Source organism: Protopterus annectens, chromosome 2.part1 (assembly GCF_019279795.1).
Source record: "Protopterus annectens isolate FY-2018-M chromosome 2.part1, PAN1.0, whole genome shotgun sequence".
NCBI classification, from domain to species: Eukaryota; Metazoa; Chordata; order Ceratodontiformes; family Protopteridae; genus Protopterus; species Protopterus annectens.
The window spans coordinates 1,796,243,588-1,796,269,379 of NC_056729.1; the positions used below are offsets into that span (position 1 = coordinate 1,796,243,588).

The 25,792-nt window shown below is 40.1% G+C and overlaps 1 protein-coding gene across 11 annotated transcripts in view; it reads left to right on the top strand.

Moving 5' to 3' along the window:
* HSPG2 (heparan sulfate proteoglycan 2) overlaps window positions 1-25,792 on the top strand; it is a 2,126,006-nt gene that overhangs the window by 827,387 nt on the left and 1,272,827 nt on the right. For all 11 annotated transcript variants that reach the window (XM_044063227.1, XM_044063230.1, XM_044063231.1 and 8 more), the window contains one exon: window positions 387-473. In XM_044063227.1, the coding sequence (XP_043919162.1) occupies window positions 387-473 (87 nt within the window). The remainder of the gene's footprint in view (window positions 1-386; window positions 474-25,792) is intronic.

Below are 25,792 nucleotides of genomic sequence, written 5' to 3' on the forward strand. Positions count from 1 at the left end.
CAGTGAGCTGAACTGAGAGAAATTGGAAAGATGTAAAATCCAGATTTTTATTCATTGTTGAAAACAGGCTTTTCAGATGTAATTGCGTGCAAGTCTGTTGTTTTCTTCAGTCATTGTTACTGTACCAGTTTGAGCACCCATGCAGTTGGGGCACTGAATGTCATGTATGTGGACCCACCCATCCATAATAATATATGACTTCTACCACAAATTCAGTTCATACTATGTCAAGTCATATATTTGTATTGCTAGTTAAAATGTGCCTTTTCTCTTTTGATTTGCATTTTTGTTTAAACATTGTTTTGTAGGAGTGGTTGAAAGTCTGATTAATGACCTTTATTGTTCAGAATTTAAGGTATTTCCTTCCATTTCCCATCGCTTCACAGGTTTTCTGAGACATGCTTTTTGGGTACAGATGGTCAGGCTACTTGTGATGCCTGTGCAGTAGGGCACACTGGTCGCAGATGTGAAAGGTGAGTTTTGAAAGATAAGAAACAAAATGCAAGTTTATTTCCCTTTTTTTCTTTAATTTCTCAAATTATGCACGAGTACCCTCCTCACATTTTCAGCATGTAGTATTATGATGTGGTCACCAATCATAGTCAGCTTAGTATGTGTTGAGGGTGTGAAGGCTGTGTAATGTCCTTCATGATTAATAAGCTGACCATCATCCAACCATGTTTATCCTACTCCATCTGTCTATCCGACAGTTGTTATTGCAAATTGGACAACTTTTAGGTAATTTTCAATAAAACCCCTTATGCCAGTAGGCTACTTCTTCACTCTGGAATTTACAGAACAGTGTAAATCTGTTTTATTCCTATTTTGTGTCCTCCCTGCCTGTGCATCTGTTGTTATGAAAACAAACTCATTTATTATTACTCCCTACCAGATGGTGACAGCACCTGTGTTTATTACTCCCAACCAGATGGTGACAGCACCTGTGTTTATTACTCCCAACCAGATGGTGACAGCACCTGTGTTTATTACTCCCAACCAGATGGTAGCAGCACCTGTATTTATTACTCCCAACCAGATAGTGCTAACACCTGTTTCTGTTGACTGATGAGAGCATTTCTCACATTCTTCGTGGATGCTACCAGCTGAGGTCTACATGGATATGTACCTGAGACTGAAGGTTTTAGACAAATGTAGAGAGCAGGTTTTTACTTCCAAAAAGACTCCTTCAGAAGGCAGAGACAGTATAGGAGTGGTGCCATTCTGACTGTATACCTGTAGAAAAACTTACCCATTTTGAAGAGCTGCATTGGTGAATAGAACCTCTTTCTCTGTGTCATGTGATGCTTCGGCATAACCATGGGTCTTTTTATGCCAGCTTGTATCTGAACAGTGCTTGCCCAGAAGTCCAAAAGAGTGACATTGTGGTCTTTTACATTTTGGTCTTCTATAATATGTTACCAGGATTATGCATTTCAGGATTGTGGGTTTCATCCTTGTGATAGTAACCCATATATTTGTGTGTGTGTGTGTGTGTGTGTGTGTGTGTGTGTGTGTGTGTGTGTGTGTGTGTGTATATATATATATATATATATATATATATATATATATATATATATATATATATATATATATATATATATATATGGGTCTACTTCATTTGATCGAAAGACCATTTGACCTAAACCCATTTGATCGAAATTTCATTTGATCGAAAACCAGTATTCAAGGCAAATAACAGGGATTTGTCCTCCTCCCCAATGTCTTGCGATGCTGGAGTTGGTATATATAGTTGGGGGGGGTGGCACAGCCCCCCACCTATGTTCATTTAAGATCTGTAACCCCCCCAACTATATATACCAACTCCAGGGTAGCACGACATTGGGGAGGGGGACAAATCCCAGTTTTATGTTTTGAATACTGGTTTTCAATCAAATGAAATTTCGATCAAATGGGTTTAGGTCAAATGGTCTTTATATATATATATATATATATATATATATATATATATATATATATATATATATATATATATATATATATATATGCAAGCAAGCAGTAATGCACCCCATCATTTGTTATGTTGATTAGCTAATGATGTGCTTGTTGCATCCTAATATATACTCAAGGGTTATCATTTTGGTGGCAGCTCCCAAGAACTGAAAAACACATTTATGTATACAGCAATAACTGCTTGCCCAACACCGAAATTTTTCTTAAGTTAGTTTGGCAGACCATAGGATCAGATGATGTTACTAGGCTAATGGCCCTAGGCCCCTTACAAGCCTAGTACAGCTCTAATCCATATTTCCGCAATCAGCACCTATTTCCCCTGTCCAAGAGGGACACAGGTGGAACCCCCCAGTGTGAATTTACAGTCACCCATCCAATCATCCAGACTGCATTTGAAGAGGGCCAATGAGGTGCTCTGCTTGACATTAAGTGGGAGTCTGTTCCACAGGTATGGTAACCTCTAGGAGACAAATCTGTCCCTCCAACAGGTTTTATTAATGTCACATACCAGGTTACGGTCTTTAGAGCGAGTAACCCATGTACCATTTGACTTACAGATTGCCTTGTATGCGAGGCAGAGATGACGTGTGAGTAGTCTGTATAAAACAGAATAAAGTGACAGTGATTTCAGATTGTCCACATAGGACAGATGCTGAAGACCTTGAATTTTCTTTGTGAGGAACCTTTTCTCCAATTGTTGCAGGTGCTTGGAAAGGTACATACCAGATGGGGCATTGTACTCAGTTATTGGCCTGATGAGAGAAGAGTACAGGGTGGTTATAACTTTTTTCTGGAGTCCATGCCCTTACTTATGAGATGAGCAATACAGACTGCCCTTCTTGCCACTGTGGAGTCATAGGTTCATAGTTTGGTACCAGGCTATCGACCTTAGGGCCTATACAAGCCTAGCCATAACAATTCCCTGGCTATTTCCTCCCACAGTATTTATTTCCCTGGACACCTGTCTAGCATCCAATCATCAAGGTTCCTTTTGAAGAAGGCAAAAGAGGCACTCTGCTTGACATGTATGGGCAGTCTATTCCAGAGTCTGGGGAGTCTCTGGGTCAGCAACCTATCCCTCCAGTATGTTTTGTTCAGTGTGATGACAAGTTTTAGATCCCTGGAGCATGTGTCTCTGAGGGATTGGGATTTCTTTAAGTGTAGCATGTCCAACAGCTGTGAGTTTGACATGGCCTTGTATGTTAAGCAGAGATCGCCTCTGAGTAGACGATATGCGACAGAGTATAGGTGGAGTTTTTTAGATGGTCAGCATAGGGCATCTGCTTTAGGCCTGTGATTCTTTTAGTGAAGTATTTCTGTGGCCTTTCCAGTTGTTTCAGATGTCTTGAGAGGTGCATACCATACAGAGTCGTTGTATTCTATAATGGGTCTAATGAGGGATGAGTACAGTGGGACAATGACCTCCTTTTTTCTGGATGAAAAGCCCTTAGTGATGAGGTGTGCCACATAGAAGGATTTCCTGACTGTTGTGGCAATGTGGTTATCGAAGGTGAGACCACTGTCCACCTGTGTCCCTAAGTCTCTTATCACACTTTTGGTGTTTAGTGTACTGCCACCTATGTGGTAATTCACAGGTGCATGTTTTTTTCCCAAAGGGGATAACTATGCATTTCTTGGCATTGAACTTGAGCCCATGGCTCTGGCACCAAGCATCTGTTTCTGTAAGGCCCTTTTGTAGAATATCCACATCATTTGGGGATTCAATAATGGCTCCCAGTTTGCAGTCATCTGCAAACTTTGTTAGCCAGAGTCACTTAGTGTTGGCCTGTACTTCAGAGAAAGTAGATGCCAAACAAGAGCGGTCCCAGGACTGAACCCTGAGGTACTCCACTTGTCTGGAGCTGGATTTGGAGTTGGCTACTTTTACAGTGTGGGTTCTGTCAGTAAGCCAGTTTGCAACCTATCGAGTGACGTAGGAATTAATGCCCAGCTTAGTAAGTTTATCTATGATTCCAGAGTGGGGGATGGTGTCAAAGGCCTTGGCGAGGTCCAGATAGGTTGTGTGGGCCACCTTACCCTTGTCCATGGCTCTGGAGACTGATTCAAAGAAGTCAGTCAGGTTCAGGAGACAAGATTGGCCCTTCACAAACCCAAACTGCATGAGGTCCAGTGTTTGAAGGTTGCCAATGTCTTTGTTCATACGTTCCATGATAATACATTCCATGGCCTTGCAGATCAGGCTCATCAGACTGATGGGGCGGTAGTTCCTGGGATCCAAGATGGATCCCCCCTTGTGGAGTCAGATAACTGTAGCTGTGCACCACTCAGTGGGCATGAAGCCTGAGGTGAGGCTATGATCAAACATGACACTTAGGTGAGGTGCCAGTTCATTTTGTAGTTCATGTAGTACACAGCCTGGGATGTCGTCTTATCCCATGGATGCTGTATTTTTAGCTTTGGAGAGTGCCTTTTTTGCCTGTTGTTGTTGTGCCTTTCAGCTTTTCCCAGTTAGGGGTCGCCACAGCGGAACTCCGGTCCACTAATAATTGGCAGTTGATTTTTACGTGCTGAGTTGCCGGCCCTAACGCACAACCTTCAACAAAGGTACGCCCATTCATGCATGTCTCCACAGAAGACGTTCTGGCTGAGAATCAAACGGGACAACGTCTTGCTGTGAGGCGACAACGCTACCGCAGCACCACCTCCACGGATGGTGCCTTTTTTACCTGTGTGGCCATTATTACCAGAATTTGGCAGTCTTTCGGTATTGAGTCTTTAGGAGGTGAGAGGGGGGTGAAGTTTACACTGAATCGATCTGCCAGGATATTAGCAATATCCTTGGGATCAGTATATTTAATGCCATTCTGTTGTAGCTCAGAGCAGATCTGAGCATTGCCATTTAGATTCTTGACATAGTTATAGAATGCCTTGTGGTTGTCTTTGGAATCTTTGACAGTTTTATTTTCGTAACTAGATTTGGAGGATTGTATGAGGGATCTCAGCTTCTTACTAAGGCTGATAAGGGAGTTTTTGCATCCTGGGATTTTCCTCTTTTCTGCAATAGTTTCTTCCTTTTGTTGTAAAGTTTGTTTATGGCAAGGGACCAGCAGATTAGCTTCCTTTTTTTGGAAGAGATTATCTTGGTTCTATTGGGGATGGTACGATTCATGCATGAGTGGATGTGCTTATACAGTGCCTTAGTGTAGGATTCAGCAGTCAAAATTTCAGTTCCTGTCTGCATGGGTGTCATGAAGTTTGTCACTTCTGACTTGAGTAGCACGAAGTTGGCTTTGGAAATTTTTTTTATGGAGGTTTCCTTACTGGGGGGGGGGTGTGGATGTCAAGGGTGATTAGCTTATAGTCAGACCTGACCAACGAGGGGGTGACCATAGGTGTGGAGCATCAATTTCCCATGTTGGTAATGACCCCCTGGTGGGACTAAGGATTAGTTGATGCAGGGCGTTGGAATTTATGAATTCTAAGAACCGTTGGGCAAAGGTTTTGGTACACGAGTAGTTTTCCCAGTTAATGGCAGGGTAGTTGAAATCACACAGTATTAGGGTGTTTGGTTGTATCTTAATATTTTCCAGTATGTTTTGGTCAAAGGTAAGTTTGCTGTCAACCCACGTGCCCAGGTCTGTCACCACCGAGTACATACTTAAGGTGTTGCTATTGATGTGGTAGTTAGCAGGAATGTCGCCTTTTCCAAAAGGAATGATAATACATTTTTTGCATTGAGTTTAAGGCCATGACTTTGGCACCAATCATTTGTTTGTTTACAAGACCCTCTTGTAGAATGCTGACATCATTTGAAGATTCTATGACTGCTACCAGTTTGCAGTCATCAGCAAAATTTCTCAGCCACAGACCTTTAGTTTTTGTTTGTACTTTGGAGAAATAGATTCCTAACAGTAGAGGTCCCAGGACTAATCCCTGTGGAACACCACTGGTTACAGGTCTGCTATTGGAGGTGGAGTCCACCATTTTGACTATATAAGGTCTATCAGTGAGCCAGTTAGCGACCCATCTAATGTAAGGGTTGATGTCTAGTTGGGTGAGTTTGTCAATGCCTGAGTGGGGGATAATGGCAAACGCCTTGGCTAAGTCCAGGTAGGCTGTATGCACAGTTTTCATCTCGTCCAGGGCCTTGGTAACTGTCTTGAAGAAGTCCACCAGGTTTAACATCATGATTTCCTTTGACAAATCCAAACTGAGGTAGGATTAAGTGTTTGGAGATTATCTATTTCTTTGTTGGTAAGGTCCGTGATGATTCGCTTCTTAGCCTTCCAGATAAGGCCAGTCAAGCTAATAGGTCTGTAGTTCCTGAGGTCAGTGGAAGCACCACCTTTGTGCAAGGGAATAACGGTGGCTGTTTTCCATTCAGCTGGTATGAAGACGGTGCTTAGACTGTGATTGAAAAGAGTACCCAATGGTATTGCTAGTTCATTTTGGAGCCCAAGTAGCACGCAGCCTGGGGTATTATCAAGTCCCACAGATGCTGTGCTTTTGGTCTTAGAAATGGTATTTACAACCTGCTCTTTAGAGATACAAGGTAGGAGACAGGTGGTAGGGATGTCATGGTGTACGTGTGGTGGGGACAGGGGAGTGAAGTTTTCACAGAACCTGTTGGCCAACAGGTTAGCTATGTCCACAGGTTCTATATATATATGTGGTATCATTAATTACCAGTCTGGCTCAAATATGGGCCTTTCCTTTTAGGTTACAGACGTAACTATAGAATGCCTTATGGTTGTCCTTTTATGAGGAAGATAATTTGGACTCATAGTTTGCTTTGGAGGACTTGTAGCCGCGATGGTGCAGTGATAGCATTGTCGCCTCACAGCAAGAGGTTCTCCCGTTCAATTCTCAGCTGGAGCGCCTTCTGTGTGAAGTCTGCATGTCCTCCCACCTCAGCACTGCAAAATCTACTGCCAATCATTAGCAGACCAGAGTTATTGTATTTAGTTGGGTATCTTTGGTAATTTTTGTCTGTGTATTATTTCTGTTTTAATATACTTTTATATTCATGTAGTGTTTTACTTTTGTGTACTGCATCTTCAGAGTTACCTCTTAGGTCAAAACACAGACTGTGTGAGAGCATCGTTATTACTTTAAACTGACTTAAAAAGTTAATAGAACAGGGTTTACATCAATACACATTTTCTGAACAATTAGAGGTATAAAACTCTAATGTCTGACATTGTTGACTGACTGTGATCTTTCTGACATTGCTGACTGATTGTAATCTTGAGTAATTTGATTTTAGAAAGGGAAGAAGAAATACTGCATTCTATCTCCTCCAAAAGATGCAATTGGTTCCCTAAATCCTTACCTAAAAATGTTTAATCTTGGTATCCCTTATGCCAAAATTTCTTGGCATGCAAAGTGTTCTCGCATCACCTCAAATAATCAAATATTTGGGGATCCACCACATGACACACACTTGCATATAATTTCCCTGTTGGGGAACCTTTTTTTTATTTGTAATGGCTCCCCCTTTGTAAACCCTGTTTGGAATGGAAAGAGTATAAAATGACTTTCAGATGTCACTTTTATGGTGAATGGAAAATGCAACCTTCAAAACGCTTCAATGCTCATTACAACTCAACTTATCAAGATCAATCATCCTTCTAGATATTTCTATGATTTAGCTATGTGATTCACAGATCATCCTTTAAAGACAGATACACTCTGAGTCCCCCCCCCCCCAAAAGGAGTGAACCTTAGGAATCTCCCAAGTAAATTCGCATCTACTTTCAGCAAGCTTCACTTTTTTATCAAATTTTTAAATGTTTATATAAGGGTGAAGTGTTAACCTCTGCAGAGTACTGACTCTTCAGCATTGGATTTGAACGAGCTAAGGGATATCTTAATGTTCCTCTTAAAAAATTGGCTTTATGAGCACCATATCCATGTATGTGAGGCTTTGTTCCCTTATTCCTTGACAGGAAAACTGCTCTTTCCTTTCAGACCTCTCCTTTGTTTTTAATTTTTACTCAAGTTTGTCTTTAGTTAAGTACTTTGCCATCTTGCTGTTTACATGCACTTTTCTTGTATTATATATATATAATTGTTTTCACAACACAGGACTTTGTCACTTTTTGATAGTCTGCTGTAACTTATTCTTTTGTGACAGTAAAGCTGCTTTAAAAAAAAAAAACTTCAGTAATTTAAGATCAAAAAACTTTAAGAGGTACTGCAGAAAAAAAGATCTGACAGTGTTTATGCACCTGACATTGTCCACCAGGAGCAGAGAAAGAGGGAGAGAGAGAGGGCAGTGGCACCAGGAAACAAAATGTTGGCATATAGTGTAGGGAGATTACTGCAAGGACTGCAGAAGCAGAAAGGTGATGTTTCCATTCAACAGGTCTTTAGTCATACCAGATGTTGAGTTCTGAGAGTGATTTTAGAGGACATACAAAGAAAAGAGGATTGTACTGCTGAAAGAAATTCAGACAAAAAAAAAAGCAGAAAGGTGCATGTGATGGAGATTAAAGGATTTAACTAGAGACTGAAGGAACTGGAAATCTGGGAGGAAAAGACTGGGGGGAGCATAGTAATGGTGCACAAGATCATCTCAGAGAGATGTGAAGGGGTCTAACTAATGTGCAAATGAATAGGGAGGAGGATGGGGGTACAGGAAGAAGTTTGTAGAGACTATTTGTTCCCTGACTGTCCAAAGGTACTCCTTCAAACAAGGGGTTTCGGACGTATGGAACGGATGATTGAAAGAGAATCCATAGAGGCATTCAAGAAGGCATGAGAGAGGTGGAGAAGGGGTAAGGCAAGGATGGAAAGGTTTAATATTTGACGGGGAGTCACCTGCTCTCTATTTTACCTGCTAGTTCCATTGTTAACTTTGAACTAAATTACGGAACCCTCAGTACTTGAACTCTAAACTGGATTAAGAGTTAAGACTTTGAATTGCTTAACAAAGAGTCTTTGATCTTACATGCCCATAATTACTCAAATCAGTTACTTACATTATATCACCTAACTTCAGTTTATTTTGTACTAAAGAGTAAACTGTTTTGTTTGGATGTCCTAGTCAGAAAATAAATGGACAGCTCAAATCTACATTTCTCTTCTGGTATTTTGACATATTCTGGAGGTGGTAATTCAAACAGGATATAGTAATCAATCCTAAAGGCAAAGACTAAGATTTAAGACTATGCCTCATGTCGTAATATTTAAGAATATGCCTCATGTCATAAGATTTAAGACTATGCCTCATGTCGTAAGGTTTAATGCTTTGCCTCATGTCCTAAGATTTAAGGCTATGCCTCATGTCGTAAGATTTAACACTATGCCTCATGTCATAAGATTTAAGGCTATGCCTCATGTCGTAAGATTTAAGACTATGCCTCATGTCGTAAGATTTAAGGCTATGCCTCATGTCCTAAGATTTAAGACTATGCCTCATGTCGTAAGATTTAAGGCTATGCCTCATGTCCTAAGATTTAAGACTATGCCTCATGTCGTAAGATTTAAGGCTATGCCTCATGTCCTAAGATTTAAATCTATGCCTCATGTCGTAAGATTTAAGGCTATGCCTCATGTCGTAAGATTTAAGGCTATGCCTCATGTCCTAAAATTTAAGGCTTTGCCTCGTGTCATCATCAATCTTCACTAATCTGGGAAGGCTTGATGATTGGCAGGTATGGGGTCAAAAATGACATAGGTCATTCAAAAACTAATAATTAGTGGTGATATTCTTAGCACAGCTATTTCCCAAGCTCAAAGTTGTTCCCCAGACAGTGAAAAAATGTGCAGCGGAGTGGAACTGCAGAAATAATGCTGCCTCATAAGCAGTAAATTGTTGATTGTAATCTTCCATTTTTAGGTAATCTGATGGAAATTTTGCAGCCATCTTGCACTGGAACACTTATGTGGGGCAGCATGGATAGTAACAGGTTACTAGTATTAAAGCTCAGCTTTGGAGGTAATTTCTGGCCTTCTTTATGGCCCTGGTGAATTTGGAATCTTCCCACCATGCCACATGTATTTTAATGTAGATCCCCCGTTTTCCTCCTTCTGTGAAGTACACAGTTCTTAGGTTGACTGACTGTACCTAGAGTATGCATGCCCAACCACTCCACAGGTGGGTAGGTACTTCACTCATTGCTGCCCCCCCCCCTTCCACCTTCTACAGTGCCTGGACCATTAATCAAACCTGGATCTTCATGTTTTTAATCGGGGCTTTATATTTATGCCACGGACATGACTGTCCATCTGGAATATTTTTACAGTTCTGAAGGCAGACATTTTATTTATTTGTGTTTGTCAAACAAGTTGATCTAAATGGACAGTATACACTTTCACTGGAACATTGAGAAGAAGCGGTCCACAGAAAAAAAAAAATTACAAGCAGACATGTCAACATCATTAGATTCAAAGTGTCATAGAAAAATCAAGACAGTCTAAAAATTGCAAGGTGAAAGGCTCAGAGAATAATAGAAATTCTGAAGAAAAAACACTGAGAAATTGAAGTAGATCTCTCAGCAAGTTAGTAGCATCACACAGTGCCAGAATTTGAGACTGTGTGTGACAGATGGAAGGCAGTAATTAATCCTGGGTGGAAGACAAAGGTAGTAATGCTTTGGTTAAATAAGTTCTGCAGTTTGTTCAGAAGGCACAGATATGGACAGACTTGCTGGGTCAAGTGCTCCTGGGTCTATATTATATCATCGAACGCTTAAAAAAGTGAACGCTGATTGATCAACCTAATTTAAGCAAAAGCTTACAATCTCAAACTGTCAGATCAGTGATTTTTTTTCCCAGGGAAAAAAATTGCTGATCCAAAACACATACACACAACACAAGCACACCAAACAAGCAGAAATCCACACACATACACCTAAAATCTGATACCTAACCCTACACTAAACTATGCACACACCACTAACTACCCACTTACCTTAACCCAAACCCTAACCCTAAGGTCCGTCACTATCGCACACTCACCTCATCCGCTTCCTAACCCTAACTCACTTAAATCCACCCTAACCCTCATGTCCACTCAATCGCGCACGCACCTAACCCGAGCCCTAACCCTAACTCACCTAAATCACCCTAACACTCACATCCACACAATTGTACACTTACCTGAATCTGACCGGTAACTTTCCAGCATAGCACTGAAAATACCGAAGCAACAGATACGGACAACCAAATTCTTTCCCTAGGAAAAAATTCGAGTTTCTGCTGCTTCGATATTTTGCAGTTTCACGAAAATAAGTTCGATCAATCAGCGTTTGCTTTTTTAAGCGTTCGAGGATATAATATAGACCGGTGCTCCTTATGTGTCATAAATGTGTATGCAAATCCAAGATCATAGGATGCATTTTAAGTCTTAATCTTACTGTATATATTGACTTGCCAGAGCTTGTATCCAAAGTGGTGAGTGCACTTTTTTCTGGTTTATAGCATATTAAAATGTGCCACACTGTCATCAGCTGCTGTGGGATATTACATCAGAATACACTGATCAAGTGCTGCTTAATATTTAATTGACACAGTGATGTCCCTCTCACCAGACTGAGAAAGGTGAAAGTGACAGTCTGTTGCTTTTCAGGGGTCAGGATCTACCACATTAAGCACGCACTTAGGTCATTGAACCACAAGTACCAGTGTGATTCAGTCATAGTCCATGTGGGTCTAAATGACCTGAGACGTACCTCCCTAGCCTATATGAAGACAGACATCAGGGAGGTCTTGGAATATGTGTTCCTGGATGGTAGGAGCCTAGAATTGAGCAGCATTTTACCTTCTCCAAGGATGATTCCACAATATGAACAGAAGATGACTGACTAATAATTGGCTTAGTTTCTGTTGTTATTTTAAAGATGTGCAATATTTGTCAGCATGGAAGTAGATAGTCACTCTTCCTTCTAGACTTTTGAATATTAGCATACTATATTCCACTTCCCAACTTCAACATTTTCCACATCACCCATTGCACCCCACACTATTACCAACAGTTTATCTGACATCCCACCCTCTTTATTCAACTTCCATACTTGGCACCTTACAAAGATTGGATCCTTTTTTCATCATAATCAAACTAAAATTAATTTGCAATCCCCACCATAGGCCTCTCTTCATTACTCAACATCCCTCCATAATTTTATGCCACTACCAGGCCCTCTCTCTACGTGGCGACATTCACTCCAACCCTGGACCAATCAACCATTCTGCTCAAAACCTTTTTTCTAGTTCCAAGAACCTCTGCTTCACTACAATTAACGTACGTAGTATCTGTAACAAAACCACCAAATTCCATGCCTGGCTCTCTCACTACTCTCCAGATATTGTAGCACTTACAGAGACCTGGCTAAAACTACTTATTCCTAACACTGAAATAATCCCTCCAGGATATAATGTACATAGAAATGGCCAGCTACATAAAAAAGGTGGAGGTGTCGCATTAATCTACTGTGACACTTTAGCTGTTACACCATATGATAAACCTATACCAACATTTGGAAGTATGGAGTTATTGCTAGTTAACCTTCACATCAACAACAGAAAACAATTATGTATTGCTGCACTCTGTATTCCTTAAGGTCAAAACATACCTACTCTGGAAGATCTACTATCCTGGACCACCCTGAATATATCAAATGAAACCATCATTCTTGGTGACACAAATATAAACTGGCAAACTCTCATCTCTGACTCCCCGGTAAATAGTATTAACTTGCACAGGTTTTACTCAACCCATCTCTAACCTCACCTGTAAGGTAAAAAAACAAATAGAATCAACCCTAGACTGGATACTCGTCTCACACCCTCAGAAATTCACCAAAGCAGGGACCCTTACCTAATACCTTTAGTGGCCATCTTCCTGCCTATACCCATAGAATCCAACTTCAAATAGACAAAGTGCATTGTCTAAGAACAACTAGGAATCTTACCCATTTCAATGAACAACTATTCTTAGAGTCTCTAAAAACCCACAAATGGTCCCCTATCAAATTTCTCCCACTGAATGAAGCAGTCAGCTACTTCAATAAAGTCTTTTTAGATGTTCTAGACAGTCTTGCCCCCACACGTACCAAAAGAGTAAAGCCTAACCATGTCCCATGGCTAACTAAACTAAACAGTTAGTTACCTCTAGGGATAAATTCTGGAAGGAATGACATAGGAATAGAACCCCATAACTTGAACTTGGATATAAACAACTCTGTAACAATGCCAGAAAGCAAGTCATCAATGATAAAAAAAGCTATTTCTCCACTAAACTCACCACCCAACCAAATAATCCTAAATTGTTCTGGAACTTTGTTTCTTCTCTCCTAAATCCTGGTACTAAACACAACCCCTCCCCATCTCCTGACAAAGACCCTCAAGAAATTGCCCAAGCCTTCAATTCTCATTTTATTGATACTATCCAAAAACTTGTTAATGATTTCTCTCTACAAACTAACAAAAGTATAATTGGCAACATAAATGACAGTACACTCTCTAACCACTCCGCCCACATAAAAAACCCATCCACTCCTCTATTTACATTACAACCAGTACCCACCTCTCTAGTTCGTAAACTGCTCTCAAAACTTAAACCATGCTCCCCCTCTTCCGATGGCCTCCCAGCTGAATACTTAAACTCGCAGCAGATTCTATAGCTCTTCTAGTTAGCATTCTCATTTACCGATCAATCTCTGAATCATATGTTCCACAGCTTTAGAAAAACTCAATTCTTACTCCCCTTCACAAAGACGGTAACACCAGTGGTTTGTCTAACTACCGGCCCATCTCCATACATTCAACTCTATCTAAAATTCCAGAAAAGTGTATTCATTCTCAATTGCTAAAACATCTCACAGACAATAACCTACTCATAACCCATCCAACATGGTTTTCGGCCATCACACAGCACAATAACAGCCTTACTGTCATTTACCAACACTGTATACAAAGCTCTTGATGCAGGCCTACTAACATCAGTGATCCTACTAGACCTATCAAAAGCTTTTGATACAGTGTCCCACTCAAAACCACTTTTACAACTTGAGACTGTAAACTGCTCCACACACACTCTAACCTGGTTCCATAACTATCTACTTAACAGAAAACAATCTGTTAGATGGCAAAGTAAGCAATCCAATTACCTACTCAACAACACAGGTGTTCCCCAAGGGTCTATTCTTGGGCCCTTGCTTTTTAACATATTTATTAATAATCTCCATAAATCATCCCTGCAAAGTACACTCATTTAATATGCGGACAATTCAACAATAATTACATCCTCTAACAACACCTCAGATCTCCTAAAGTTAACACAAAATGCATTTACTTCCATCAAATCCTGGTTAACAAAGCTCAACTGCTACTTAATCCCCAAAAATCAAAACTTTTACTGTTCACAGCTAAACCTCTAACTCTAGACTTTAAAATATTCTCTCAAAATAATACAGAAATTGAAATTGTAAAAACAGCCATAGTACTTGGTATCACAATTGATGACAAACTATCCTTTGAGAATCATATACCCAGCCAAATCAAAAAGACCCATTTTAAACTTGGCAAACTCTATAGGCATAATCTATATTTGGACAAGTCTACCAAGTTGAAACTAGCTAATAGTCCATTTCTACCCTCCCTCCTCTACGGTTGCCCCATTTTCACTAACCTACACACTTCTCTCCTGAACAAACTGTAGTTGTGCTACTATAAAATAGCTAAGTTTGTCTCCAACATGCCAACTCGCACACATCATTGCCTGGCCATTAAATCTCTAAACTGGTTTAGTTCCCTCATTACCTACATTACTCCCAACTTACTCTCGCCCACAAACTACTAAATAATCCAAATGTCTGTCCATTCCTTCAGACTATAACACAAACACACACCCCTACTTGGCATCTTAGGTCCTCTAACAAATAACTCTTAACCATAACTAAACCCAACAAAAGAGCTGGACAATGTCTCTATTCCCATGCCAATGCCAACCTTTGGAATGTCCTCCCTCTCTCTCTTCCTCAACTAGACTCTTTAAAAACATTTAAATTTGCACTAAAAGAACACTATCGCAATACCCTTGTCTGTTCTTGTAGTCATATGATTAAACCACCTTAAATGCTTTGGCCACTGTACACTACAAATACTTTTACTAACTTAATGTAGTTGTAATTTACACCATCTATCTTCGTATCCAATCTCTCTTGCTTTCTTTATTTCTGTCAGTGGTGGATTTAGGCATGGGCACAAGGGCACGCGCCACCTCCTTTAGTCCATTGTCCATTTAGAACTTTACCCAATGCTGTTCGTTCAAGTTACGTTTTTTTTTTTTTGGAACTGACATGACACTCAAATGGATGTATGGAGTCCTAGTACGAAATGATCAGATCAGAGATATCTCTCCATGACAATTTAAAAAAAAAAAAAAAAACATGGACAGTACCGTAGTACATTTTTTTCAGTTCGGGTTCCTGAACCAAAAAATGCTGTTAAAAAGTCGCGCCTAACTCAAATACATTGGAGAAGCGATTGGAGGTTGCAGAGTCAGGTGATTTATAATCTCCTCAGTTGCTCCTCCAAATAATTCTCTGTTGTAGTTACCTTAGGCGCGTTTTGGTGAAAACTTCGAAGTAGTTGCAGTAGTGAGTCAGCAGTGACTAGAAGGCCAACAAGCTAGTTACTCCGTTCAGCAAGTCTGTGAGAGGTACTTTTTTTATTTTTGTACCAAAGAGCCAGTTTTCAATATTTAAATTTTAAATATTAAATAATGGTCAGGTAGTTTAATTTAAACTATTTAAACTTTAAATAAAGTATTCCGGAAATGTTTTTTATTTGTTTATGGTGTGTTTAGTGCCTAAGTTTACATTTAAATGGTGCTTTTACATAACAGTGGTGTTTTTTGACCACAGCAAAAACAATGGTATGCTCTTCTCCTCACCCCATATATCTCACATATTTCAGTTCATTACAGACAACAAAGATGACATCATCCTTTTTGTCACTGATGTCACCATTGATCCCTCTTTCACTTTATCTAACCACACCGATCATTAGAGTTTTATCCCAGCTAAAACTCTGCTACAAAATCTCACACCTGCTCTTCCCAATAGCTTAGATATGCTAGCTGCTAGAATATCCTTACTAAGCCAAAAACTGTACTACTCTATAAGTCGGAGTATGGTTGATCCATGCTTTCTTCTTCCTCTGCCTGTAATACACATAGACTACAAATTACTGAAATAACATTTGTAAATTTGCATTTCTTACTGATTCTCAGCCACACAAACTTAACTTAAGCTACCTGCCTACAGAATGATCAAATCACCTATTCATAAACACAACTTCAAGAACAGCAACCTAGACATTACTACTTGGGAAAGCTTAAATATTTAACTCTGGGCTTGCCTGTGTTAGTATTTATGGAAACACTATGAATCCACCACTGGTGACCATTAATCGCTGTGGAATACTGTTTGATGAAAATACTGCCGGATGTACACAGTTTTAATTGCTGCCCCATGTTTTACGTTGGAGTTTCATACTGTGCTCTGGTATACAAATATGTATGTAGCTGCTAGCTGATATTTCCGCACCATGTGTGTAGTAATTCTTTAAAAATTGGGTTCTCAGTAACATGGAGAATCATAGCATCATGGCGCCATTGTAGAGTCTAAGACTGCAAGTTAAAAAATGGCGCCATGATCTGCACTAGTTTTTCCCCACATGCTCTTGCGTGTTGCCTTGATTCAATGAAGTCTTTGAAAGTTTCTAAGAATGACATCTTAGGTCAAGTCATGTGTCATCAAAGCAGTAAGCTCAGTGCTCCACTTTTGGGGGTGGAAGGTTGAAAGTTAAGCTAAGTAATGGCAGTGAAAAATCTTTACCTTTCTGATGTCAGAAATTCTGAATGTCAGCAGCAAAATAAACAGACAATATTAATCCCCCACTCTCTCAAAAACATACAAATTAAACAACTCAGTTACTGATTTACTTGTTTGTTTTTTGTATTTGTCAGTGCAACATCACAGTGCATGAAGCAATTAATATGGAGAATCCATACAAAGGCAAACCTCCTTGTCAGGAGTATGTCTGCTAAGAGCGCTGCAATTCCTTGTGCGCACATACATCTAATGTTGTGTGAAAGGCAGGCAGCAACGGTCCCTGGTAAGTCCTTCCCAGTCCAAGACTGTCAATCACATGACGATCATTTGCGACGCCCATATCTACACAAATTCTTTGGGAATGAGTTTCTCTAGCTGTTACCAGCAAGCAAAGTTGTTAGTTTAGGTGAATCAGTTGTGTGTGTTCGTGCTTCGCCTTTATAATTGGCTTCTATTCCAAGCTGTACAAGTTTTACAGTGGATTTAAACAGCTTGTATTTTGGCTGCAACACTGTAGTGTGAACAGAACTATAACACGGCATGACGCAGCATTATGGCTGTATAAACAGAATTTCTGAAACCCATTGAATGATTCTTCTACAAGCGATGCATGATGTCTGTAAAATCTTCTTTAATAAGGTGATGGCTCAACCATCACCTTATTAAAGAAGATTTTAGAGACAGACATCACACATCGCTTGTATTTGCACTTATTACTCTACTTAATTAATTTGTTAAATATTCTTGCATACACTATAATACTATATAGACTGTACTTAGTACTTAGTCCCAAACCAGTATCGAAATGTAGGTGACGTACCCTCAATGCAAGTGGAATAAACTAAAGGAAGACCAAGATTTGTTAGGCTGTTCTCCAGCTCCATAAAGCTCTGAGAGCCTCATGATAATAGATCGCTTGTTAAATGTTGTTCATGTCAAATTCGTTCATTCTTTCAAAGAATTTGTTTGTGTAATAGTAAAACACTAATAATGTGTAAATAGCTACTTATACAAGTGTCTACAACTGTTTACGCACTACATATTATTATAGCGTAATTTACGCAAAGAATGAACGAATTTGACATGTACAACAACATTTAACAAGCGATCTATTATCTAGTATTCATATCCACAAAATAGCTAATGGATATTGGTTTCCCAGCGGTCGAGTAAGATGAGAATAAATTGGGCTACTGGCTGCATTAGATCCCAGTCTGAAAGCAGGGCACAGGCATGTTGCTTGCAACCATCAAACCAATTTAGATCAACAAAAAGGATGAACCTATGAACCTATAAGGATGAAGGTATTCCTACATGACTAGGGCTTTTAAACTTCTAAGACTGCATACAAAGAGTCAGAGGGAGACATACAAGCTGTACATAAAATTTACCTTGCAGGAACACCAAGGAGTACTGATGAAATAACTCATTTACAGTTGTATACATTAAATGACAGATTAGCAACAAGGCAGGTGACACACAAACACGTTTTCCCTTTTAATAAGAAGAAGTAGGGCACAGTCTCCACTTCTTGATCTGGAGTGTTAGCTTATGAAGGAGGTAGTGATGGCCTTCCCTTCTTCCTAGTTTAGCCAGGTTTCAGAGATGGATAGGATGTCAGAATATTCTGTGGGCACCCATATTTCAGGTAGTAAAATTTAGTGAATGATTTTCCTAAGTTCATATGGAGAATCTTGCACTCCTTTGTAAATTTAATGGTAAGTATGTTATTGTTTTGTGAAGTACATAAAATGGGGCCTGAAGTCTGTTGCACATCAACAACTAAAAAGGAATCTTAACCATAGGAAAAGGGGTGTGTGACAACGATTTAATAATGAAGATTCATAGAGATGGCTTCTGTAGTTGAGGTTATGCTTGCCACAAATCAGAGTTCTGAAGTAAAGCTTAGAAGATTCTATGATTTAGAGATCATTGCATGTCAGTTCCAACTCATGTTACCATGTAATGTTCAGGAAACCAAAGTACACTTGCCCTCCTCATTAATCCACTCACATAATTCAGGTCATAATCATTTCAATTCGTCAGTGAAGTTTTGCATTTCTATACCTAGCAAGCACACTGAGTATCTTTATGATAATTCAGAGCACAAGCCTATACACTAACATTACCTTTACTGTCTCAGGAAGGAGCAAAATATTAATAACTCCCACAAGTGTCACCATTTCAGTCCTACAACCCATAGAAGACACTGTGAAAATATTTTATCTTACTTTCCAGATAAAAATAATGGCAGACATTAAGATGTTCTCAGTCCTCATCCAGGGGTCAGCAGGAGGGTCTGAATTTAGCCCCAGGAATAAGTTGGAATATTGCCACAAGAGCAGATTTTCATAGAGCACGTTACAGCATAGCCCCCCTTCAAGTAAGTCCAGTTATCTAAGTATACATAAACAAACAATAAACCACAGTGCACTCTATTTCTAGTAAACATCATCGCATGCAAAGAACAATTATCTTACTGTAACAAAAATGATGACAAATCCAATAAAACTAAGTTTTATACTGACTAAGCCGACATTACAAAGGGAAGCATATAAATAGTGTGTGTATATAATATGCATATTTCGGATTATTTTCCAACGCAAGCAGATAAGGTATCAGCTACTTCTCAATGAACAACCACCCTTGTCAGGTATAAAACATGAAGATGGCAAATGATCTCTCACCAAAGGATGTCAGACGGTCATCTCACTCTGGGGAACCGAAAGAGCGATGGTTTTATTTTTAAACCCCTAAACTAAAGACCTACTGTCTGCAACTATTTGTGAGTATAACAGACTTGGGTCATTATAAATTTGCCGTAATAAACACCTGCTCCCATCCAAGCTGCGGCTCGTAATAGCTGTCATTCAAAAATCTTTCCTCTGGTAAATTGAACTTCTCCGTCCAGCCTTTCCAAAAACTGCTGCATAATCCAAGCTCCATGCAGCCCGCAGATACTTACCTCCAGTTTCTTTACATCAGCTGTCTTTGCTTTAAAGCACTAAAACTGGAAATGCAAATGTCACTGTTTTGTTTTAACCTTTTGTATCTATGTGTAAACATGTATGCTTAACAGTTAACTTAAGGACACAGTTTTCGATTGGTAAATGCCATTATATTAACTGTGTTAATATTTACCAATCGAAAACTGCATGATGAACGACCTCAGAAATAACGCACAGTATTAGAATACAGCACAGTACATTCGCAGGCGCGTCATGACTACCAAGCATGTGTGGCCAGGCCCATTCCTCCTATTTAAATGGGCAGGGGATTGTAATGAAATCCCTAACCCAAACACCAGCACTGGGTCGGGTTTGCAGTGTTAGCAACGCTTAGACACGCATTTTCATTGGTAGATTGTTTGGGTGCTTCTTCGAAATAGTGCAGTCCCGAGTGTCACAACTACCAAACCAAGTGTCCCACTTTCTTGCTTCCACCCCGGTAGTCAACTATCCAGACTGCGCCCCCCCCTTCTGCAAATTCCTGGATCCGCCACTGTCTCTGGTTGAGTAAACAGAATTGATTAAACAGTATTCTTACTTATGAGAATATACAAACAAAATTACTAAAAATTTAACACATGGGTTTATTTTCTTGTATTGTATACCTCTATAATATGTATTTGTCTTGTATACCTACGTCAATTTGTATTATGTAAAAACTTTCTTGACTTTCAAAGCTAATGTTATGTAAAACTTTTTGTGATTGTATGGAGCTTTTCTCCCTGGGCCTCCACTTAAAATGGGTTGTTGGGCCCAGTGGAATTTTCCAGGTCAACAAATGTCAATAAATAAATAAATAGGTAATTGCCCCCCCCCCCCAGTGGCATTTTTAGGCAATGCCAAACTGTAAGTACTTTCGACATAAATCAAAACCAAGAAAATCTAAAAGTGTTATTGCCCAGTGCTAGGAGTCTAAAGAAAAACCTCTACTTAGAAGATCTCTTCACCCTAGATAATGCTGACATCTGTGTAGTTACTGAGACATGATTTAAAGCCGCAGAGAGGACACCAACAATGCAAGGTTATAATTCCTTTCTACACATTCAGACCATCTGCTACACAGACAGGGACTAAAGTTGAAGGTGTTTTGATTTGCATCAGAAATAAATATACCTCAAGGCTGGTCAAACAGTACAATGTACTTGAGCTTCTCTACATTCAAATCACTACAGGCAAAATTCAGTAACACTTCCCTGCACGCTATAGGTCCCCTTCTGTGAACCAGGAAACTCATACAATGTATTTAAACTTATAGGAAACACTCACCATCCAATCCAAAGCCACATTCATGGGCGACTTTAATTACCCCACTGTTAACTGGGAATCATATATGACACCAAATGTACATGCACAGATATTCCTGGATTTTTGTAAACACATACTCCCATCAGTATACCAACTATGGGTGCAAACATACTGGTTCTGGTCCTGACTAATATGAGAGGGTGCTGCACACCCTCTAGTGTAATGTATTCTCTGGTATGTTCAGACCAATAAATGGTCTCCTTTGAAGTAAAAAAGTAAAACCTGGAACCTCAGCTAACCCTGGAATATTCAGGAACTACTCCAAGGTGAACTTCCTACTATTAAATGTTAACCTGGCAAAATTTCAAGCCCCCATAAACCCTGAGAACACTACTGACTATGCAGAATTGTTCAGAGAAACCCTATACAAGCATGTTAATAGATGCATAGAGGCATCTGTAATTTATTTATTTTATTTTATTTTACATTTGTTAACTGGGAAGATCCGACTGGGTACATGCCCATTTTCAGCGGAGGCCCGGGGAGAAAAGCTCCAACATGACAAAAACTTTAAAAGCACAGAGTAAAAATACAAATTAAACTAGAACAAAATAAGTTATTCCATCAGATTTGTACCAGATGTAAGAAAGATTAGCATAATAAGGAATTTGTAGGATATTAGCCAGGTGCTTGGGAACTATGTCAAACAGAGAGTTAACTAGCCCGGGTTTAGACAATGGCAAGTACGTATTGAACCCAGGTGTGTTTTTAGTTTAGTTTTGAATTGACTTAAAGTGGAGAGAGAGGTGATATCAGGGGGAAGTTTGTTCCATGTTTTCCCTGCAGAGTTGTTGAGAAGGGAGTCACCAGCTGAGTTGTTAGATTTGCATGTCTGGATGAGGAGACGGTTGGATGACCTTAAAGGTCGTGGGTTATTACAAAGGGCAACCAGCTTTTTGAGTGAAGGAGTATAGTCGGGTTGTATATAATTTTGTGGGTAAGGACTAGTAGGTTGTAAGAAATTAGGTTCGGTAGCTCAGTCCAATTGAGCTTGGCTAAATTGGTACAATGATGGGTCCTATATGGTGACCCAGTGACAAACCTAGTGATATGATTGTAGCAATTGGAGAGCTTGTTCATGACAGTTTTACTTATGTTGTGAAGTAAGGGGGACGAGTACAAGAGTGTGGAGAGAAGGTGAGTTTGGGCAATGGCAATTTTGGCTTGGGGGGTCAAGAAGCTATTTATTCTGTATAACGAGCCTAGCTTCTTATTAATGGTTTTAATCATTTGGTTTACATGTATATCAAATTTTAGATTGTTGTCTATGGTTACCCCTAATAATTTTGTCGAAAGGTCCGGAGAAATTATGGTCCCATCCTTAGCTTGGATCGTAAAGTTGATGGAGCTAGACCTTTTAGTCGGTGGAAACAACAACATTTTTGTTTTTTTAGGATTAAGTATCAAGCGACGACTAGAGAGCCATTACCAGGAAGGAGTACAGAACTAACTCAAAAAACAAGCCACTTTGGTGAAATCACAAAATCAATGGGCTGTATAACAGAAGGAAGAAAAATCATGGCAAAAATTAGGAGGTGCAGCACCCAGCAGTATAAAACCACTCTCACCAAACTAAACAAACAATCTCAAAGGACAAATAAAGTCTACCAAAGCCAAATATGAGGTAAAGTTGGACTTCCAGGCCAAGGACAACCACAAGGCATTCATTAGCTATGTCCACAACCTCAGACTCAATACACAGATGTTCTTCGTGTTTCACTGTTGCAGTCATCACATTTGGGTCTTAAAAAAGATGGAAGAAAAAGCAAAATCTATGCAAACAGTTAAAGATTTCTTACAGGTCCAGCCCCCTAGATTCAGCAGGCATTGCCCCTCCAAGCACTGGTCCTTTCCTGCTCTGAGTAAACAGGCCCAGCCTAGGCCCCTTGGAAGCAGACCCCCCCCCCCAGATAGCAGCCCCAGGGAATGCAGAGATCTAAGCAGTGGACTACCTCCACTTCAAAACCAGGGAGTTCTAAGCCACCCCCTTATGATAAGAACTCACAGTGACTCACCTCCTCCCGACCTCCCCTCTGCCCACTTTCACTTACCCCTAGGAGGAAAACTCTCCTTTCACTCAAGCACCTGGGTCACCATTACCAAGGACCAATGGGTTCTGAACATTGTGTCTCAGGGTTACAAATTCTCCTTCCACACCCCTCCAACCCCAAAAGGGTTTCCAGGTCTACCACCAAATCAGTGGGCAGAGTCTCAAAAGCAAATACATTCCCTGCTCTCTATGAGGGCAGTAGAACACGTTCCTGCAGTACAGATAGGCCAAGGCTTCTACTCAAGACCTTTTCTGGTCCCCAGAAAAGAGGGCACCTGGCACCCCATCCTCAATCTATCCATTCTAAACACTTTCCTGATGATCCCAAAATTCAAAATGCTCACCCTCCAGCAACTGCTACCCATGCTTTCCAAGAATGCTTGACTAACCATCCTAGATCTAAAAGAGGCCTACCTCCACATTCCTATCAGGGAATCGTGCAGGAAATATTTTCGCTTCAGGGCAGGATCTCAACACTTTCAGTTCTCTGAGCTGCCCTTTGGCTTATTTACTGCTCCCAGCATTTTCACAAAATGTCTGGCTGCAGCCATTGCCTTTTGCATACAAAGAAATATTCAAATTTACCCATACTTAGACGACTACCTTATTCAGGCAGACATCCAGGAAAAGCTGCTCAAGCACCTGGCCTTTGTAAATACCCTACTAACCTCCCTAGTGTACACAATCAATGAAAAGAAATCCAAGCAGTCATGCCTCACAAATGGAAAGCAGTAACAGTCATCTCTATGCACAAAGGTGGGTAATCTACAGACCCTGGAAAGTACAGATGCATAAGTCTCACTAGTCTCATGCAGAAAGCCATGGAAAGAATTATCATGGGAATGATTAGTAATGACATAGGAAACCTCCAGACACTGGAACCAACCCATTTTAGTTTCTTCAGGGGCAGGGCATGCCTTCCCAACCTGATGGACTTCTTTGAGAAGGTGACCAAAGCAATGGATGAGGGTAAAATGCTTCACACTACCTACCTTGACATGGCCAAGGCATTTGACACAATACCGAACTTGGGCATTGTTGACAAACTGAAGAGGTTAGGTATAAACCCTTATGTCAGCTGGTGGATAGCCAGCTGGCTCACAGATAGGACCCAGGAAGTTAGAATTTGAAAATCCACCTCTACAAAGAGGCCAGTCATAACTGGAGTCCCTCAGGGATCAGTCCTTGGACTGCTGCTTTTTGGCATTTACTTTTCTGAAGTCAAGGCCAATCTCAGTGGCCTCTGGCTGACTAAACTTGCAGATGATTGCAAATTAGCAGCAGTCATAGACTCCCCCACCAACAGAAAGGTTTTCCAGGAAGGGTTGACACAGACAAATAACTGGTGTCAGAGCCATGGACAAAAACTAAATGCCAAGAAATACATAATAGTGTCCTTCAGGAAGTCATCCACCCCTGGTAACTATAGTATTGACAATACACCTCTAAGACTTGACCCAGTAGTCAGGAAAATGGGGACACACATAGGCAGTAATCTATTCTTTGACCAACATGTGTCTGCCGTAGTGAGGAATTCAGTGTATGCGTGCCACGTATAAGCAAAGGTGTGGTACCTAGGTCCAAGGAAGGCATTGTTTCACTTTATTCAACATTCATGATACCCATCACTGAATACAATGCTCCCTTTGCTATGTACCTAACCAGGGCATTCCAATAATTGGAACATTCACAGAGGTTCCTCACAAAAGAATGCAAGGCGTAAGTAACATGTCCTGTATGGACCACCTCAAGGCCCTATCCCTGTATTCTGTCTCCTACAGGCTGTTGAGGAGAGATCTACTGTATGCCTGGCATACAAGGCGTTGTCAGACCCCACCCTAATTGACCTCCTACATAGCCACAAAATAAACAGTACTAGAATTACCCTTTCTAAAGACTTAAACCTTGCCTGTGATATAAATAGGACCTGCTATAGAGATAGGTATATATATCCCAGAGGCTACCCTGTCTCTGGAACAGGCTCCCCATCTATGTAAAGCAGAGTTCCTCCCTAACCCAATTCAAGTGTAACCTGGAGAATTGGGTGGGGAACAGTAAATGTATCCCTGGTTTGGCACCTATGCCTCTAATGGACACAGACAGTAAATGTCTCATCTCCCAGGCCCCTGCTTGTAAGTGTTTAATATCCCAAGCCCCTGCTTACACTTAGCAAGGGTATCAGAACTTGTCAAAGATTTGGGATACATGGCTAGGCGTAAAAAGGACCCTGTGGTAGTTAGCCTAATAAATACCTATGAACCTATAAGGATGCCATTTACTTTATTTAAATGACTACTTGATTGATTTTAAAACATAATACATAGCTATGTCATGGTACATATGAAATTTGAGGGGGGATCACAGGAGAAGCAGAAATAAAAATAGATTTAGTGTGATGGCCACCAGGCTGATTTGAGTTTTTGACCTGTTTGTGCCTAGAACATATACCAGCTAATCAGCCACTAACTGACAACATCAGAATTGAACATCAATTGAAGTATTATTTATTGTACTTGCTTGTGTGTTATAGCTGTTATGTTACACATTGGATAATGCTTAAAATGTTATTCTCATTTTTGTCTTTGTCTTGATTGTTAAATGTCACATATTTATAAAATAACATTTTGTTTAATTTTAAACAACTTGTTTCACTG